Here is a 19,100-nt window from a genome sequence, read left to right as displayed (position 1 = left end):
AAAAACATTGTAATTTTTGTTTTTTCAGTAATTGACACCGAAAACCATCAATATGAATGGTCTATGTTGCTGCACACCGTGCAAACCCAGGTGAATTTGATAAATTGCATTTAGTGATAAAGTTGAACAAATAAATTTATTCAGATATCGGAGATTAGTGGATTCCATATATCCAAGAGCTGTAACCGATGGACTTCTTTACTCGAATATGCAAAAACTAACGTTTTATGCAATCTCCCATCCTGAAAAATTAGAGAGAATTGGAGAATACTTGGTGATGAGGATGGTTCGGGATCTTAGTCGACAACGGCCGGTTCAAGTAAAGGTATTATTTTACTGATGGGAACAAAATGGGATTTTATTACTTCCAGATAGCAGTAGAAGCCATGGATCAACTGCTTCAAGCTTGTCACAGTTCACCCAGTCTTCCCCAATTCAGTGAAAATCACCTACGCATGGTTCAGCGGTTATTGGAAAGCAATAATGCAAAAATGGAGGTGAGTAACATGAATATAAGTGGGAGGTTTATATTAGTAATGATACTATTTCAGCAACTAGCAACTGACTCATTCGTCACATTCTCTAACATCGAAGAGAGTTCACCATCCTATCATCGACAGTACGACTTTTTTATCGATAAATTTTCACAAATGTGCCATGCAAATCCGCAAGCGGCATATGGAGATGATTTCCGATTAGCTCGATGTGCTGGATTACGAGGCCTCCGTGGTGTTGTTTGGAAATCTGTCACTGATGATCTTCATCCGAATATTTGGGAGCAACAACACATGGATAAAATTGTGCCATCAATACTATTCAATCTTCAAGAACCGGATGACTCTGGAAAAGGATTTTCCTCATCTCAAATTCCGAAGTTTGATAATACGTTTGCTGATTCGACCCAGTCACATCGAGTGGACGATGAAGCCACTCCAAAAGTTCTGTCAGATCGATGCTTAAGAGAACTGATGGGCAAAGCCTCTTTTGGATCCTTGCGAGCAGTTATTGAACCAGTTTTGAAACACATGGATCTTCATAAGCGGTGGACACCACCTCCATCCTTTGCAATTCATGTCTTTCGGGCGATTATTTACAGTATTCAAAGCCAGAATAGCTACTTCGTAATTCAAGAGCTGATCAATCATTTGGATAGTATGTGCTCAGCAGATGCATCAACTCGAATTGGTATTGCTACTGTCCTGTCGAGTATTGTATCGATTGCCGGAACGTCAATTGGACCACTTTTGCTATCAATTTTCAATTCTCTTCTCAAACATCTCCGAACGTCTGTTGATTTTGAAAGAAGCGGAAAATGCAGTGACCAGCCTGCTGAGAAAATGTATCAGGAAGCGTTGATCAATGCTATGGGAGATTTTGCAAATGCCCTTCCTGATTATCAAAAAGTCGAAATGATGATGTTCACAGTCGGAAATATTCCAAATCTGGATGAGAGAAAGTCGAAACAAGGAGACGAGTTCCTTCAACATGTTCTTGTCAAAACACTGCTTAAAGTAGCTACAAAATATCGAACTGCTTATTTAGCAACTGTATTTACCGATTCATTTCTTGATACTCTCTTGCTTCTTGCCTTGGTTCGGGACCCTCAAGTTAGATTAGCCACTCAACAGATTTTCCATACATTGCTTGATAGGTAAGTCAATTTATAGGAAGCTATATTAATCTAAAATTTTCAAATTCAGACATGACAATGCTGCCAATTTGGTTCATCTTGGTTACGAGCTCGATGTGTCTGATGTCCAGCTAACCGTCGAAAAGTGTTCTCGTGCTGATCAGATGTTCATGAGAAAACACATCGGGGAGATTACCTACATGCTTTTGCGTGCTGTAGCTTTAGCCGATGAAAATGATTTGAATAAGCATATTGATGCCGTTTTGTGCACAATGAGCTTACTATGCATCGAAGTAGGATTTGATGAGGTATTTATAGTCTTATTTTTAGAACTTTTTCAAAATTATAAATTTCAGTCTCTGATCGAACTGTTCCGTCTCTCGTTGGCACTTCAACAACTTGCTCTCGATTCAAAACAAAACTTCAGTGATGCCAAGCGCAATTGTATTCACAACATGGTTGCAAAGTACTTGAACTTGTCGGCCCAGCTCATTGCAAACCCGTCGCTCTGCCAACAAGTACAGCACGTCGTATCTTGCCGCGCGCAGCGTGGCATTCCTGGACTGAACTTGTTACTTAATGTGAAAGATTCTCCAAACAATGACGACCCACTCTCTTCTTCTGCATTGAATTCAACTTCACAAGGAGCTACAACGATTACCGAAGAAGATCAAACCTTGTTGTTCAACGCTGAAGATATTGCAGAGTCACTAAAAGCTTCTGGAAAAGATGCGACACGACTATTCGTTCCTTTTAATTTTAATATGAATGGACGAAAGAATGATGGCAGTGGTGATCAATGGCAAAATGATACACCAAACTTTGATTCGACTGATGGAAGAGAATCACCGAGCGGCTATAAAACAGTTGGAATTGATGATGTTTCGGTTGATATGTCAGTTGACTGGACACCGCCTGTGAGCAGAAAACAAAGCCGTAGAAATACTATATTTTCAATTGTAAATCCTCCGAGTAAGTTTCTAAATTATACTGATTATATTTTATAGTTTTTAATTTAGAACTGAATGCGTCAACTGTAGATGATCTCAAAGCTTATGCAAATGCCACGTTTGATCCTATCGAGGAAGGTCGGAAAGAGAAGGAGCTGACTGGAAGTATTTTATCCGAAATTCGAAATACCGATTTTGAGGAACGCGTGAACACCAATGAATCTCTGAATGAAAAAAGCGATCTGAGCAAGTCAATTGCACGTCTTCTTGTCAGAAATGGGGAGATGACAAGAGTCCGAGACATTGGTAGACCAGCGAAACCGAAAAATTTGTTTGAAATTGAACTGCCTTCATTTGCTTACTGATTATAATTTAAAGATTAATTTATTGATACTAATATATTTCACAATGTATATTTATTCTAGGAACAATAGTTGCATATATAAATATTTATCAGCTTGATCGTTTTTTTTTTTTTGAAACCACTCTTCCAATGACAATCCTCTTGTTGGAGGTAATTCAATCATTTTCGGACATTTTAAAAAGTTACGTGCACCGACCAAACTTCCTGCTTAACGTCCAATTTCCTTGAGCCAATTTGAGAAATAAAAGAATAGATCACAACACGACGAGTTTAGTTTTCTCGTTCAATTGTTGTCTCTCTCCCGGTCTTTTTCTCTTTTTTGGTCGATGAAAGTTTCCGGTTTTCTTGATGTCACGTCTTCAGAGATGACTGAAGGATCACCTACGTGATCTACTAAGTTCTTCGATTATCACTTTTTCAGTGGGTGGTCCTCACTCTAATGAGTTTATGTATCACCTGATGTACGAGATATTCTTGAAAAGGAGAAGAAGTAAATTGACACTCTTCCTTCAGTGAAATTGGATGACGAAAAAGATGTTGAAAACTTCTTCAAGGACAAGGTTTTTGACAGACGAAATGCACACGTCTAGACTACTAACTTCATTTCATAATATTCAATGCAAAAATTCCGTGAATAATGTTCGAAAGAAAGTTTTTGATTCTTATGTGACTTGCTATTTAGTTGGTATCTTCAAAACCAACTACTTAAAATATTATAGAAACGCCAAAAAATCACACTCCGCCCCTCAACGGGTCTCGTTAGGTATTATCAGAAGAAATGTATGGGAAGCTTAAAAATGAAAAAAAAATGTTTCATAAATAAATGTAATATAAGGTGATTAATTTCGAAATAAAAAAAAAACAACGGAATTTTTTCTGATAATTCCTGACGGGACCCAACGCGTAGGGGCGGACTGCTTTTATTTGGCCGTGGAGCCCGAATGCACCTATATTTCAAACTTTTCTGCGTTCCCATAATAACACAAATCTTGAAACAAAAATTTTTGTTAGACCAAACTTCAGCCCTATCAAAAAAGCTACAACCACTCGAGTTTTGTTACATTCATTCGATCCTTCGAATTCTTTTTTTATTTAATGTAAACAATTTCATTCTCGTTTTCTGTTACCCCAACAATGCTTTCTACAAAGTTTAGATTTCAGACTCATCGTCTGTAATCTTGAATTCAGTCACAGGATATCTCGTTTTCCTTCCATCTTTTCTCTTTTGTTTCCTTATTTTTTCTGTTCATTTTTCAGATTCTATGTTCTCTTCCAATTACAGATGACTAGCATAGATATGCCTATTTTTTGCCTTTTATCCCTATTTTCCCTCATTTCTAGCTGTTTTTTTTTCAAGCCGTTCGTAACTATCATTTACGCTAGAGCAAAGTTAATTTAATCGTTTAGCCATTTATTTCCTTCGCCATTATTTTTCTATCCAAATTGCAAATTATTTGGTATTTCATCTGCGTCAACTACATGATATCATTGTGAATGTAGTCTACAAGAAATTATTCCAATGAACACCTAAAAAATCCAATTCCACTCAAAATAATTGGTTGTATTATTTTTTATTATTACGGTGCGAAATTATTAGTCAATATAATTGAAAATAAATTATTTCCGTGTCGAATCGTGAAAATATTGTTTTCAACCAAAACATTTATTATTGAATCTTGGTCTAAAAATAATTATGTAAAGGTACTATACTGCTTAAAATAAATCTAATTAACTTGCCATATTTAAGATTTACTTGCTAAACACACAAATTCCTGCCTATTAGCCTACAAGTTGACCTGTGCCTACGTCGTACCTACACCCTCGATAACTACCAAAATTCGCAAAAACAGGATGTAGTATTCTTCTATCAAACTTTTGAAAACATATGAAATCAGAAGATGTGTAGTATGTGAATCTATACTGTCCACACTTTATATGTAGGTAGAAGATGTACCTTTTCCTATTCCATAAGACCTAATGTTACTACAAAAATGTTGATTTCTTTGATTGTCAGTCCTTTTTTCTATTCTCTTTTTGAAACTTTCTCAAATTTGTCCAACTCGTACTTCGTCATTCTGTTCGTCCAAAAAAAGTTTGTATTCCATTGGTATCCTTGTCAATTAAGGTCTCCTTTCTCGTTTACAATTTCCCGGAAGAGCAGCCTGTTCCAACTCAAATTGTGTGCTTCTCACCAAACATCTTTGAGAAAAGACAGCTGCCTTCTTGCCTAATATTCGGTGGTATTTAAGTCTTAATTGAGCACTTTTTCCGTCTTTCTAGTTTTTCATCATCTTTTCCTTTTTTCTCGTTCAATTCTTTCGTCTAAAAACGTGGGATTCCCATTTGAATTACTAATTTGTGAAATTGAAATTCCCGAATTGAAGAATTTCTCAGGCTTGAAAAGTCTTTGCTCTTTGTAGATTAGTTTCACATAGAAAACGTTTTTTCAACTTTCAAAACAAATGTCCCTACTATTATTTTTGTACATGTAAATTTTTTAAAAAGAAAAATCCCCAATAAAAGAGTTATTAAAAGAGCCACAAAAAAAGAAACAAAAAATGTTCAGCCATGAAGTTTGATAAAGTTGGTTTTAAACTAGTGAGACACGGTTTAGATGAGAATTGTTTCAGTTTCTAGACTCGAAATGATTTAAAGTGGACGTCCCACTTTGTTTCATTTTTTGTTCATAACTTATGACGTTTTCCTGTTCTCATAACAATATGCAGTTTCCAAATAACAATCAGCTCGAAATATTTTTAGACAAAATATTTGGTAAGCCGGAAAACATTTTCTGAGTATTTTAAGTTTAACTTATTTTTACTTGGAACACAATAAAACGCTTAATCAAGTTTACGAGCTGTTCACAGCGAATAGAGTTGATCCGAATGACCCAGAAAGTACATGAATACTTACTTTCTAGTTTTATCCTAATACGAATCAGTTTTCAGATGTTATGTTTTGTTAGTTTCTGTTTCTGTAGATCCATGTCTTTTGATGCTTTTGTGTGTTTTGTATCCGGTCGGAGGTCCGTGACACGTGCTCTCAATTCCCTTATTTACTTTTACCGAGCGAAGGGCTCAACTATGAAATCATCTAAAGAATATGCTACTACTTCACACATTTGTCGACTAAAGATTGTGCAGCTGGACTTATTGGACAATCCGGAAGACGGAAGTTTTGAAATTTTCTTATTTCAGATATACCACACCCGACGTGATATAGGAAATGATATTTAGAAAAATAAATTAGGGAGGTAAAATTGAATATTGAGGTGACGTACATTTTGAGATTTTATGCACTGAAATAAAAAAAATACCAGCTGTAAAAGTGTACCTTGTCCAATTCTAGAATTCGTTCCCGATCAAATGATGAGCAGTGAATTAAATGTTCTGCATGAATTACACGGATTCGCTTCATCAAACATGATGATCCTTGGTATCTTTTTCAGTTTTTTTGCAAGTTCTTCAATTCTATTTTTATGCATGTTCGCAATGAACTTAGAAACTCAGATATGTATGCAGGTGGAAATTTGAGCATTAGACATTTGAACGAGCACAAAATACATATAAAACAATGAACTTTCTTAAAAATTTCTCGTTCAATGACACTTTGTCTGTCTCCAGTTCAAATTCACACATCAGCGGCCTCGCCAAAATTTAGTAATTCAACCGTTTTAACGGGTTTGTTGTTCAGCTTTTAGTAGGAATGTCTGAAAACGTTCACCTCTCTTTCCAATAAGGTACTTGGTAAGGTCTTTTCTTATTAGATTTAATAAATTTGGGTGAAAAAATGCACCCACATTTTTTTTTAATTTTTTGTGGTGTTTGCTGCAATTCTGACTTGATTTTAAAAACTTCCAAGCGTAATATTTGAGATACACAAGTGATTTCTGAATTTTCTGTAGTCGTTCTAGACTTTTGACACAAAGTTTCTAGGAAAACACTTTACAACTTGATTTCAGAAATAGAAATCTACGCCTACAGACGGAGCCCTATATAAATATCCTGGAATCTCAGCAGGCAGCTATTTTTCAAAAAATCTGTGAAATAATTATTTTCCTGGAACAATAGAGTTTTTTATTGACGTTTTAAAAATTTATTTTTAATTAAAATGAGGAAATTGAAATTTTGTACTTTCTCATATCAAGTGAAGTTCATTCGAAGCAATAAAAATATAAAACTTTCCCAGAACGAACACTTAAAAAAAAAGAAAATAACACACTATTTATAGTTGTTTTTTTTGTAATAATAAGAAATGCAGAGCTTTCTCTTTATCTTTTGTTATAGACCTTTCGCCTTGTTTTCCTTTTTTAGGATTGATCTTTCACAGGAAAATTAATATTTTTCCGAGTGCGTCCATTTTTTCCAATGTATTTTTCCCACCTCAAACGGTGTCAAAATGGTTCTCAGTTTCAGTCAGATTGAATGAATAACTGATCATTGTGAAGCAGATGTTTATAAATATTATTCCATTGCTCCACCTCTACCCGTCAGTCATAACATTCACCTGCCAATCGTTTTTATTCTAATGTTAAATGCTTTTTATCGACGTCAAGAAATTTGCTTTTTTGCTTCTTGGGAATCTAAATATTTTTAACTTTCTTATTATTATCTTTTTTCTTTTCCCCATGCTTTTCTTCTATTGCTCCGTGTGTCTCAAATTAATCATGTTGTCGCATGAGAAAATTTCAAAGGATTCTCCATAAACTCAATCAAAATTTGCTCTCAGAACGTGACTTTTTCCGATTTCTTCGATTCTTGGAATTGTTATAAATGAATTCTTAGACTTGTATCAGGTATTGTATCAGGTACTGATTAAAATGACATATGAAAATGTCAAAATGGCACAAAAGGAAGCAAAACAAGTGGCCGTTTAGCTTGACACGGCGAGATTAGATTGAACATTTGGATATGTTTTTACAATTATTCATTTCCTCAATGTATTCCAATCCAAATGTTTTTAAAAATGTTTTATTCCGATTTACCTTTATGAAGAACGCCAGTTTCTGCTTTAGGAAACACAATGCTCTCTAGACTGTTTCTCTAATAGATGTGATCTTTTTCCGAAGTTTATATATTGGCATTTTCTATTTTTCAGAGATAATATGTTGAAGTTTGTCTGACTGAGTTTTATTTCTAAATCTGAAAAATTCTCCCTTCGTGACTTTAAATAAAATTTATGAATACTTGAGATTTTTGTAAAATATATCCAGAATATTGTCTCCGTTGACTCGTCAATTCTATAATTTTCAAAAGTTGCAAGCTTCATCTATTTCAGTACATCTCCTAAATATCTTGAAAAGCCACTGAATCGTGTCAAATGACGCAAAACACAAGCCAAATCTATCTTTTAATGATAAAGAGTTACGTGACAAGTGTCACTTAAATGATGATGTCCTTATAATAATTAAATATTCGAGATGATCAACCAAAAGATTCAGAAAATTTTCTAAAAAACATCAGTTCAACAGGTCATTTTGTCTTCATCGGAGGTAACATTTTGATCCCGGAACCGAGTCGGAAAATAGTGGGCGGAGTCTATCTAGGCGCCGTGTAGGGTATAAAACGTAATGGGTACACTCGTTTCGGACTTCCTTCCGCCGTTTTCTTCTTCTTCCTCCCGGCTCACAGCCCAATTTCCTGTTGATTGGAAGAAGGAGGAGCCGGGAAGGAAAGATGAGTGGGACCAATCTTGTCGTTTCCTTTTTTCTATTTTTTTTCTATTTTTGAACGCGTCCAGGTATTTGTCATGTTGAAAATAGTCAGTAATTTTTGAAAACTGATATAGAAATAGTGTAATTCAGTGTAATTCTTCAGTGTATTTTTTTAAGCCTAACTCCTACCCAACTTGACATTGTGCATCTTTCTTTTTGGTCAACAGATTTCCTTACAATTACTTGAAACGCGTTACTTCCCCTGATTCCGGTGGTTTCGAGAAAGCTTAACATTTAAAAACAAAAATTTCACATTTTGAAAGCTAGTAGTAAATTCCAGTCTGTCGATTTTTCAAACATATTGAAAATAAGCTCTAACTGTTTCCATAGATTTTTTTTCTTCTAAAAACTAGTGCCTCTATTAGTGTTCTTTTCATCTGTTCCGGAGTTCAACAAATTTTCAAAAGCCAAAAACCAAAACGAACTGCTGATGAGCCTTCTTTTCTCAATGTTTCCGATCTGTGCTTTGCCCCAATTAGGAGACTCGTTGCGTGTTGCTTCACCAACTCTTTTTTGAGCTTTATCACTTTTTTCTCGCATTCTTTCATATCCATTCCAGAAAAATAGTTTGAATGCAATTGAATAATGAAATTAACGAAATCACTCAACCGTGATCTGCATATTTTTCACAAACAACAAAATCCGTCTTTTATTTTTCCCTTTTTTCATTTTCTGTCTGGGACCATGAACTTTTGATACACAACATTTGGGGAATAGAAGATGCCGTAAAATTCGATTATATGTCTATTTTACATTTACTTTATCTGATGACAACAACATTACTAGGAAAAGTGCAAGGAAGTTGCATGATATTTCTTTTCTTTCGAAAATCGAAAGTTCGTTTAACATTTAATTTCTCAGAAATGTGATTTATGAATGTAAGCAGATGGTGATAGTTGTTCGATCAAAATTTGTTCTACATATATTAACCTACTTCCTCGTATTTGAATGGTACCGTGACATTCTCATACCAACTTTATCTGCCAGTGGCAATGAGAATTTGATTGACATTTGTAAGGCATTAACAATAGGACAATTGAAAAAAGTTCATGAAACGAAATACCACTGGTTCGATATAATCCAAATTTGAATGCTCGATAAAATATTAAGATTCTCTATAGAACTTTCAATCAAATAGGTGCAATTAATGGTTTAAACTTCAAAATACTTAAAAATCGCCTCTTTTTGACGACAAATTTAAAAATTTGAAAAAAGTTTTTGAATTAAATTTGAATTATTGGAAATTAATAAAGATTATTAAAATGATTTTGAATGTCCTGACATCATTTATGCAAGGACAACGCAAGGACAGGGACAACATTCTAATGGAATGGAAACAATTGCCCGACTGCACCAATTCTAGTTCAAGCGAACAATGATAACTTTTGTATTCTGTATTCCTTCACGTCTCCCAGCGAGCGTAATAAATTATTATTATTATTATTTTTGGAACATTTTGAAAATGTTCGCTTAACATTGCCAAATGTTAAAAAATACACTATTTCCGAATTATGTCCCAACAAAGAGCATCGCATTTCGTGAGATACAAAAATGGTGTAAACTTGATTCCTTCTCCTTTTCCATATTTCACTTTCCCATTGGCATCACTTTTTGTTTCGGTGTCTTCCTCTTTTGTCTTTCAAAAAGTCCGATTTCGGAGAGTGCTCTCTGTCTACTTTTTATGGCTCCCAAATCTTGAAGAACGAGAATGCAAACCGCCCACTCGATGAGACAAAGAAGTTTAATTTCGAAAATAAGGTATCATTTGGGGGATTCCTCTAAAGTCAAAGTTCGTGAATGGGTGCGTGAGAATGTCAAAAGAAACAAAGAAGAGAATAAATTGCGGAAGTTCTCGTTACTTGGTACCTCTTTTTTGGAATACGCCCATCGGCTTCCGAGTCTATTTCCACTGATTGATGGTTTGGCTAAAAAGAGCAAAGTAGAAACACGTGATAGGATGATTGCTACCCTTTACAGACTTGAAAAAATTTTCAAGCTATGTCATTCAGATAGAAAGATTTTCAAAAAGTACTTATTTCATTTAAATGTTGCCAATTACTTTTTCTTTGACATTCAAAATATTTTTCAAAATTGATTCCTCAAAGAAGTTTTGTGAAATTTCTTTCAAATAACTAGTTTTTTCAATCATTTAGTTTCTGAATCGTACACTTTTTGTGGAATTTTCTTGGCCAACGTCAATTCTGCAAGTTCCATGAAAACAACCACAAATTAACTGTAACTTTTATTTTATTAAATTCCATTCCCAAATTGTTTCTTTAGGTTTATTTTTAAAACCATCTCATTAGTCGAAAAAAGTAATTTTCAGAATGAAACAACAAATATCGAAAGATAAAAATAGACGTAATATATTCAAACATTACGCGCATCACTGCAAATTTCAAACGTAACGGATTTTTAGAGGTGATTCTGCAGAAATGATAGTTGAATGAGTCTAAAAATCACGTAAAGCGTTGGAGCTCCAAATGATCTACACTGAAATCACTTCCACGTTTAATTTTTCTTTTTTATTAATTCCAGGATTTCTAATGCAACCAGAGAAAAAATAATTGGAAAATAATAATTATTAAATTTTTCTGAAAATTGTTATTTCCATGCATCAAGAAAAGAACGGAAGAATATAGTTTCTCACGACACTGACAGCTAATTTCTATTTTGTCTGTCGGCTAAGATGATTCAGATTCTCACGTGGTCTAACTCTGCCAAGTTGAGCCAATTTGAGACATCTTATTGTAGTTTCGATGGTCGCTTTTTGGCATTTTCATCTGCATGTTTAATGGTTTTTAGGTAACTGGTTTTTCATGATATTTATTTTTCTGAACGTCAAAGTTAGTGATTTTTGAGTTAGCCGGCATATTCATTTTCATTTCAGTATACTTGAAAAAAACAAATGTACAATTGAAAATCCTAGGGTTTACAATAATGGCAACTTCCTGATTCTTTCTTTTTTTCTCTTGTTGCCCATTCCTAATCCATCATAAGACAAAGTACATTATGGGGCAAAACACAACTGATCGGTTTTATGTTTTCGTTTCTTTTTTTGTGTTCGAAAGTATTTTTTACTGCATGAATACCAAAAAATATCTGAATTTGACACATTTTCCTTCTGATATTCGTCATTTTGTTCAGAATTTATTGAAAGAAAAACCTTTAGAACACAAACACACACTATGATGGGCTTGTTGTCAACGATCCGCGGAAAGAAGGAACCAGTGGTTGGAAATGGAATTGGCTCAGCACAAGTTGGACCATTGAATGCTAAAACAAAGAAATTGGTGATTCAAGAATGGCCAAGGTTTGTAAAAACGTCCACGGAAACTTATTAAAAAGAATCTGAGATTCAAACTGAATGAAACTGTGAAAAACATAGAAAATTGCTTACTCATTTTAGTATTTGCCTTCTGGAGTATCTAAAAATTGAATTGCAGAGTTCTTGCTCAATGCCCTGAGCTCTTCACAGAAATCTGGCACAAATCGGCTACACGATCCACTTCAATCAAACTGGCATTTGGAATCGCAGAAAATGAGAGCCCAATGCAAAATGCAGCATTTTTGGGTCTTTCTTCAACAATCCAAGCATTCTTCTACAAATTGGTTAGTCTTTCGAGTGCTGGAACTTTTTTTAAGAAATTGATTATTGTTTTCAGATCATCACATATGAGCTTAATGATGATCAAGTGAGAGAAGCTTGTGAACAATTGGGAGCCCGGCATGTTGATTTCATTTCTCGTGGATTCAATTCACATTTCTGGGATATATTCTTGGTTTGCATGGCAGAGAAGATTGATGAGACACTTTCAGCTTATATACCAGACGAGGACAAAAGGAACGAGATGATTTTGGCATGGCAGAGGTAAAAATGTTTTGTGGTATTAAGCTTCGAGGCACCAAATTCAGTTTAACTGCATAATTTTTACATATAAAATAAACATTTTCCAGAGTGATTAACTCAATCGTGCATCAAATGCGTAATGGATATTCCGATCGACGAAAGCAACAGCTTGGCGGAACTAAAGGAGGCTCTAACAATGGATTCTGAGACTTTTTCAAACTAATGAACATGTGTTTTTTTTCTTCTTTTTTTTCAAAATGACCACTGAATATATCTATCAAAATATGTTGAGATTTTTAATGTTCCAAAATTGTACACAACGATCTTTTTCTCCTCACCAAATCAACATTTTAACCATATACATACGTATTGTTTTGAACAGCTTTGATTATCTGATTATCCGAATAATTTAATGATTTATCATGCTATTTGAAAAAATATGGTTCTGAAATTTTTCGGATGGAAACAACATATTTTAATTTTCAAGAAATAAAGAAATTTAAACTCATTTATTTTTTCACCATCACCTCTCAATTTTGAAAGGGATTCACAATTTCTTAATGAACTCGTCACTTGAATCAACATTTGCAAATGAGCTCGAACATCGTTGACAGAATCGAACTTGTTTCTGCGATTTCCATGGAGCCTCTTTTCCAACCATTCCATGCATTCTTTTCTCTCCATTTTCCATTTTTCCATAAGCAAAGAATAAATGGTATCGACCAGATGATATTACGTGCATCTGCATTTATTGAAATAATTTATAAATAATTTTAAGGACGGCTTACCAAAGTTCTCTCTTCGGTGCCCAAATGAATATTATCGAGAATCCATTCACCTCCACACATTGCTTTTCCATCATTGAATTCGGTGTAACCATCTCTAATTAGAAGTTCGGACGCCTGAATTGGAAGTTAACAACTATTTCATTGTAACACTTTGCTCCGTTTTGACAGCTCATTTCTCAATTACCTCTGATATGTATTATAAAAACATTTCTAACTATGGATGGAAAAAATTAATATAAACATTTCATACGTTCATATATTCATACATCTATAGTTAATTGTTAAAATCAAAGCCAACTAAAAACTATCAAATTAGACCCCTGGGACTGGACGACTAGAGGAAAATACCATGAAGAACTCAAGATGTTTCAAAAAAGATTTAGTTGCCTGTTTTTGAAATAAACTTTGAGTTTGCTTCAATTTTTAATATATTAAAAGACTTTTATCTGAATAAAAGTTTAAAAAAAAGTTTTGTTTGATTTTCTAGAACACTATTTCTAGAACCCTATTTCTGAATCTGTATGACGTGTGAGCGTTGCGTGCTTCTACGTCAGGTATAACTTGTGTTTTAATGGATAAATAGCCTACAAGTAGTATATTTATAATTGAGTATTAACTTTTACGATAATAAAATCACGTATGTAAGTCATAAAAACTCCATTAAACTAGAAATGTAATGAAGGGGGTTGTATAAACTATGTAAGTGAGAAACAATGAACATTTTTAGGACTTTGAGGAGCTCTTTTATACACCACTTACTGTTTTCAAAACGATGTTTCTCTTTGCTGTGTTATGTGAAATAAGAACACTCCCTGATCCACTGGCTGGAAATTGGCATTCGAATACCGTATCATTTCCCTGAAACCCAATTTAGATGAAAACGGCTACGAGGTAGATTTGCTATGAGCGAGCTCCATAACAGTCATACTTTTAAGCTAATCGTTTTTCTGTTATCCTGGGATGATGATTATAGGCGCTCTAGAAAATTAAAAAAAAACTGTATTGCTAGCCGATAAAAATGAGGAGTTTGGCAGTTAAGAACAGGACTGGAACATGATAAGTCTTACACACGATTTTTTAAAATTTGAATGCTTTCACAATTAGCAACATTTAGAGACAAGAATAAAGCAACATTTCAAAACTTCCAAACAAGCCTACCATCAAACCATCTTTTGAAAATCCGAAACCGAGCCACATATCAGGCTTCACCAGTTTACTTTCAATTTCAATAATCAAATGTCTTCTTTCATGTTTCCACGTCATCATTGTCTGACAGTCACTGGCATCTTTACATCCATTTGGTAGTTTCCAACAACCTCTTGCAGTTCCACAGTCACTGATATGAGTTACGTGGAAACTAGTGACGTGGCATATGAATAAAATGAAAAAAATGAATAGAATCATCATAAGTTTGAATCAACATTGATCATATCAGAGGGGCCATTTATAGGTGTGTTTTAAGCTGGAAAGTCTAGAAATAACAACGGACATTGTTCTTCTTTTCCAAGAAGTGATGATAAAACTGGTTTCTATTTAATGATTCTCGCTTCCAAAACACAATTATTTATTTGTTAGAACACATTATACAAAAAGGAAATTAAATTGGAAACGGTCATTCATCAATCACTTTTGCTCTTCTGGCTCATCATCTTTGCATTGTGTAGCCAAGAAATCACGGACTCCCTTACTGATTCCACCAGTTGCTTCTTCGTGTTTCGCGAAGATTTCCAGATGAGCTTTTCCTTTCCACACAAGTCCACATCGGAAATTGTCATCGTTCTTAGTCAAGAATTTGTAAACTTTGTCAAGACAGTCGTGAACTTTGCACAAAGAGACCAACGGAAGGGGCTTCATCATTTTAGAGACATCTTGCAAAGTGTAAATAGCTGGCTTTCCGAAATCTCCGTTTCCTTTGAACCAACCAAGAAGCTCCTGCAATTAGATAATTTTTTTGATGGGTGGAAAATGTAAAATTATTGATCTGATGAGTTTTATTTTTTGCGCAATTTCGTAGGCCCATAACTATTTTATATTGAGAAAATCTCTCTCAAAAAACGCTGTTCATTATGCGCTCAAAAAATAATAAAATGGTAAAAGTTGTGGCAGAAGTTGCAAAAAGCGTGGATAAACCTTTTTTGTCCAAGTTGGAAGCATCTGTTGGAAATATCGTACCAAAATCTATCTACATATACTTGGACAAGACATTGACAAGATGTTCATAATTCTGTCTAAGTTACAGTCGAGTATAAAAATCTTTTTTCAAAATATTTCATAAACTTACATGGTTAGCATTAGTGAAGAACAACTGAGCCCACGTGAAAAATGGGAATCCAGCTCCTTGTGGGTATGTTGTGAGTACTTGAAGTGGAACATCATGTGGTACTTCTCCATAATTCACTACTTCAATATCCGGGTTCATATCACTTTTCTTTTTCTCTGGCAGAACTTCAGATTTATCTACTGGGACTCTAAAATAATTTAATTTTTTGTTTACTATTACAAAAAAAAACATACGGAGTGGCTTTGACAGCTGCATAATCAGCACAGTCAACTTCATATCTAACAAGAATTCGGAATTGCCCATATTGATATGAAACAAGTTGGAAGAATGGACCCGTTGAATGAGCACCACGGGGGCGAGTCATTCGATGTTTCAGATTTTGATCAAAAGTTACATGTCCGATTTCCATTAAATCAGAAGCTTCCATTCTGAAATACAATTATTGGTTTGTTTTGAGTAAATAAGAATACCGAAAAGTTTAGAAGTTTTGCTTTGAGAAGGGCTGACAAGGCAGATGTTCACTTTTTGGTGCGAATTTTTCAAGAATTTATTTCAAGTTCTAAACTTTTCTGAATTTTGAAAAATCCAGTTACTAAGCATCACGAAAACTATAAAAACTTTTTAAAAACAAAAAAGTTTTTAATAAACAGATAAAACTAAATTTTCTCGTTTTCAGTTTGCATGCCTACCGTATATCCTCTATTAGTTTTGCACCCCTTTGCTCAACTTTGACAGCTCATATCTCATTTTGTTTTGAACATATAAATAATTAACAAACTACATACTATAGAAAACCACCTAACAAATATTTTATCAGTTGACAACTTTTCTATAGAACAAACGACTACTGAGATATGAGCTGCCAAAGTTGAGCCAAGGGGTGCAAAACTAATAGAGGATATACGGTACCTTATTTTTATTTATTACCTATACATAGGTATATATACTACCTATTTATTTTTACCTAGTGAGCAGAACAGTCTTTCCAACGCGTTCACAATCGATTCGGAACAATCCTTCTCCGGCTTCATTACAGAATGCAAAAATCTTTTGCAAATTGATAGCATCCGTGATAAAATGGAATTGAGAGAAATCGATTGGTTTCTTCTTTTTCTCACTGAGCAAACGTGCCGCAATAATGATGGCATCCAAAGATCCTTCCCGTACCTGTAATTATATTGATTTCCAAATCAGCACATTGCTTGTAAAAATGGATTGATTTTTGTTTTCCAAATAAAAAAATCTACACGCTTCTCGTGCTTCAACTCGTGTTTCAGTCAACAACTTATGAACTCACTTTCAAATGATTGACGTCATAAATAATCACTCCATGATCTTGCATCAACTTGCCACCTGGCCAATAGAATGATTCAACAGGTGCTCCTGGAACAAGAATAGTTGCTGTCTCATCATTGAGATACCATTGATACGATCCAATACGGTCTACATATTTTGTACTTGTTGGTCCTCCCTGTAAAATTGATTTTTATTAACGAAAACAGTAGATGATTCGCTCTCACGTTTACTGTAATCTCACATTTACTTTCATACATTTTTTCCACAAAATCTTCAGCAAATCATTTAATTTTTAATGGATCTTTATACAACAAAAAAATTTCCATATATTTTTAAAAAACTTCCATATATTTCTAATTATAATATTTTCATAAGACATTTAAAATTTTAAGCTAGGAAACTTAAAAATTCTAATTTTTGTAGCAAAAAATCTAGAAGACAACTTTTAAACTAATACAATAAAATATCAAGAAGTTTTACCATGTTGGTTGGTCATAAGTGAATGCTCGGCATCTTCTCAATTGTGAAATTCATTAATAAGTAAAGAAATACAATAGCTAGAAAAACATTCTCCAACCAAAAAAAAAGTCCTACATCGATATTTAATAACTACTCACCTTTCCAGATAAATTGTTTAATGGAAGAAGACCGTATGGTTCTTCTTCAAGACCTTCAAACAACCAGAATCCGTCGGCAGACATATCGAACAGCGGCTATACGGCGATCTGTCCAGCGACGTGTTGTGTTTTAAAGAGAGGCCATTCTTCAGCACAACGGATCCCTACGAAAGAGAGAGAGAGAGCACATGAGGGGGTGTTCGGGAACAAAAAATAGTCTATGAAGACAGAGACTCAGATAAGATTACAATGCGGGGGAGCAGGAGCTCCCGTCCAATCTCATCGACAAAGTTTCGAAACACCGATGATGATGACGGGATCCCAATATCTCGGAGAAAATAAAGACAATGAAAAGATTTCGTATAGATTTGGAGGACACACGCACACATCGATTGACCATCACCTGGAGTGGGAGCATTGGGCTACGTTTTTGTGATAACGAATAATTTAAAATGTTGAGAATAAGTATTTCAGCGTTCGCTTAATTTATAATTTTCTAAAGACAGAAATCTGTATCACGAGGCTGTAGAATGACAAATATTTTATTTGAAAGCTCATAATGATAAATTTTAGACAGAACGATTTCCCAACCAGTTAGATTTCAAACCTCAAAAAGATTAGCAAATAAAAATTCGAGCAACATTAAACAAAAACTTGGGAACTTTTTTATTCAAAACGCTTCCATACTGTTCACAAAGGATGAATAAATATAAATTTCTGTAGACTGTTAATTCCCTTCAAAATATGCTAAATAATGTTGATTGGATATTTAAAAAAGAGACTCTGAAGAATATCGATGTTTGTGATCAATTGGATATCGAGGAGTATCAATTTCCAGAAGATTGTGCCAACAAAGGATCAAATAGAAGCTTTAGGGTTAGAATTGGGCAAACGCTGTCATCCAGAAAATTGGCCACTTGTGGCGTCCCACAAGGCGCAGTTCTGTCACCACTTTTGTTTGGTATCTATGTTAATGATATATCATCAATATTACCCGAAAAAGTAGCATGTAAACAGTTTGCAGATGACACGAAATTGTATGTATCGACCCCTAAGACTGAAAGCGAAAACAATTTACAGTCTGCTCTAGATGCTGTAGTAGATTGGACAAGGGGATCAAAACTCACTCTAAACCAATCAAAGACAGTTCACGTCACTGTAGAAAAACGTAGAATAGATTTCAAATACCACCTAGACGGTTACCCTATTGAACGAAAAGCTATTACCAGAGACCTTGGATTTTTATTCTCTGAAAAGCTGGATTTCTCTGAGCATTGGAAGAAATGTATCAATCTAGCTAAATTTCAACTGGCCAACATGTTCAACCAGTACAGTACCTCCAATAAGAAACTAATGATTCTCTTATACAAAACTTTCATCCGCCCTCGTTTAGAATATGGAACAGTAGTGTCTTCTCCGACAAAAAAATCGGATGAGAAAGCAATAGAGTCTGTACAAAACGCATTTTCTAGGCGCCTTTATAGTAGAATCAAAAAAAGATATATTAATCCAACTGATAAAGATTACAAAACTGCCATGGAACGTAACGAACTATTCGACCTCCAAACCTTAAGCACGAGACGTAAAATAATTGACAGAATCCAAGTAATC

The 19,100-nt window shown here is 34.5% G+C and overlaps 4 protein-coding genes and 2 non-coding genes across 6 annotated transcripts; 4 read left to right on the top strand and 2 right to left on the bottom strand.

Moving 5' to 3' along the window:
• The first annotated feature begins 26 nt into the window (after positions 1-26).
• Positions 27-3,041, top strand: efr-3 (Protein EFR3 homolog). Its single transcript, NM_062868.6, has 7 exons — positions 27-90; positions 145-325; positions 372-497; positions 552-1,651; positions 1,701-1,923; positions 1,987-2,602; positions 2,650-3,041. The coding sequence occupies exons 1-7, from the start codon at positions 53-55 to the stop codon at positions 2,943-2,945; spliced, it is 2,580 nt and encodes an 859-aa protein (NP_495269.1). The 5' UTR covers positions 27-52; the 3' UTR covers positions 2,946-3,041.
• An 8,788-nt stretch (positions 3,042-11,829) lies between these two features.
• Positions 11,830-13,014, top strand: glb-10 (Globin domain-containing protein). The gene is made up of 4 exons (NM_062867.4): positions 11,830-11,970; positions 12,104-12,269; positions 12,323-12,528; positions 12,615-13,014. Exons 1-4 carry the CDS (start codon positions 11,846-11,848, stop codon positions 12,712-12,714), a joined length of 597 nt encoding a protein of 198 aa, NP_495268.1. The 5' UTR covers positions 11,830-11,845; the 3' UTR covers positions 12,715-13,014.
• On the bottom strand, positions 13,003-14,703 carry C29F5.8 (DOMON domain-containing protein). The gene is made up of 4 exons (NM_001038240.3): positions 14,454-14,703; positions 14,055-14,153; positions 13,296-13,409; positions 13,003-13,249 (listed from the first exon to the last, which is right to left on the bottom strand). The coding sequence occupies exons 1-4, from the start codon at positions 14,697-14,699 to the stop codon at positions 13,055-13,057; spliced, it is 654 nt and encodes a 217-aa protein (NP_001033329.1). The 5' UTR covers positions 14,700-14,703; the 3' UTR covers positions 13,003-13,054.
• Positions 13,832-13,852, top strand: 21ur-14812. Its single transcript, NR_051190.1, has one exon.
• Positions 14,704-14,844: 141 nt separating the features above from the next.
• C29F5.1 (START domain-containing protein) lies at positions 14,845-17,603 on the bottom strand. The gene is made up of 6 exons (NM_062866.7): positions 17,490-17,603; positions 16,874-17,047; positions 16,541-16,743; positions 15,810-16,004; positions 15,577-15,763; positions 14,845-15,227 (listed from the first exon to the last, which is right to left on the bottom strand). Exons 1-6 carry the CDS (start codon positions 17,571-17,573, stop codon positions 14,919-14,921), a joined length of 1,152 nt encoding a protein of 383 aa, NP_495267.1. The 5' UTR covers positions 17,574-17,603; the 3' UTR covers positions 14,845-14,918.
• Positions 17,604-17,782: 179 nt separating this feature from the next.
• On the top strand, positions 17,783-17,867 carry C29F5.11. The gene has a single exon (NR_101698.1). It is a non-coding gene; the product is annotated as a small nucleolar RNA C29F5.11 (small nucleolar RNA).
• The last annotated feature ends 1,233 nt before the right edge of the window (positions 17,868-19,100 follow it).

This window comes from Caenorhabditis elegans, chromosome II, assembly GCF_000002985.6.
Source record: "Caenorhabditis elegans chromosome II".
In the NCBI taxonomy this organism is placed as follows: domain Eukaryota; kingdom Metazoa; phylum Nematoda; class Chromadorea; order Rhabditida; family Rhabditidae; genus Caenorhabditis; species Caenorhabditis elegans.
Note: the sequence above shows the minus strand (reverse complement) of the source record. Positions and strands in the feature narration are given on the sequence as shown.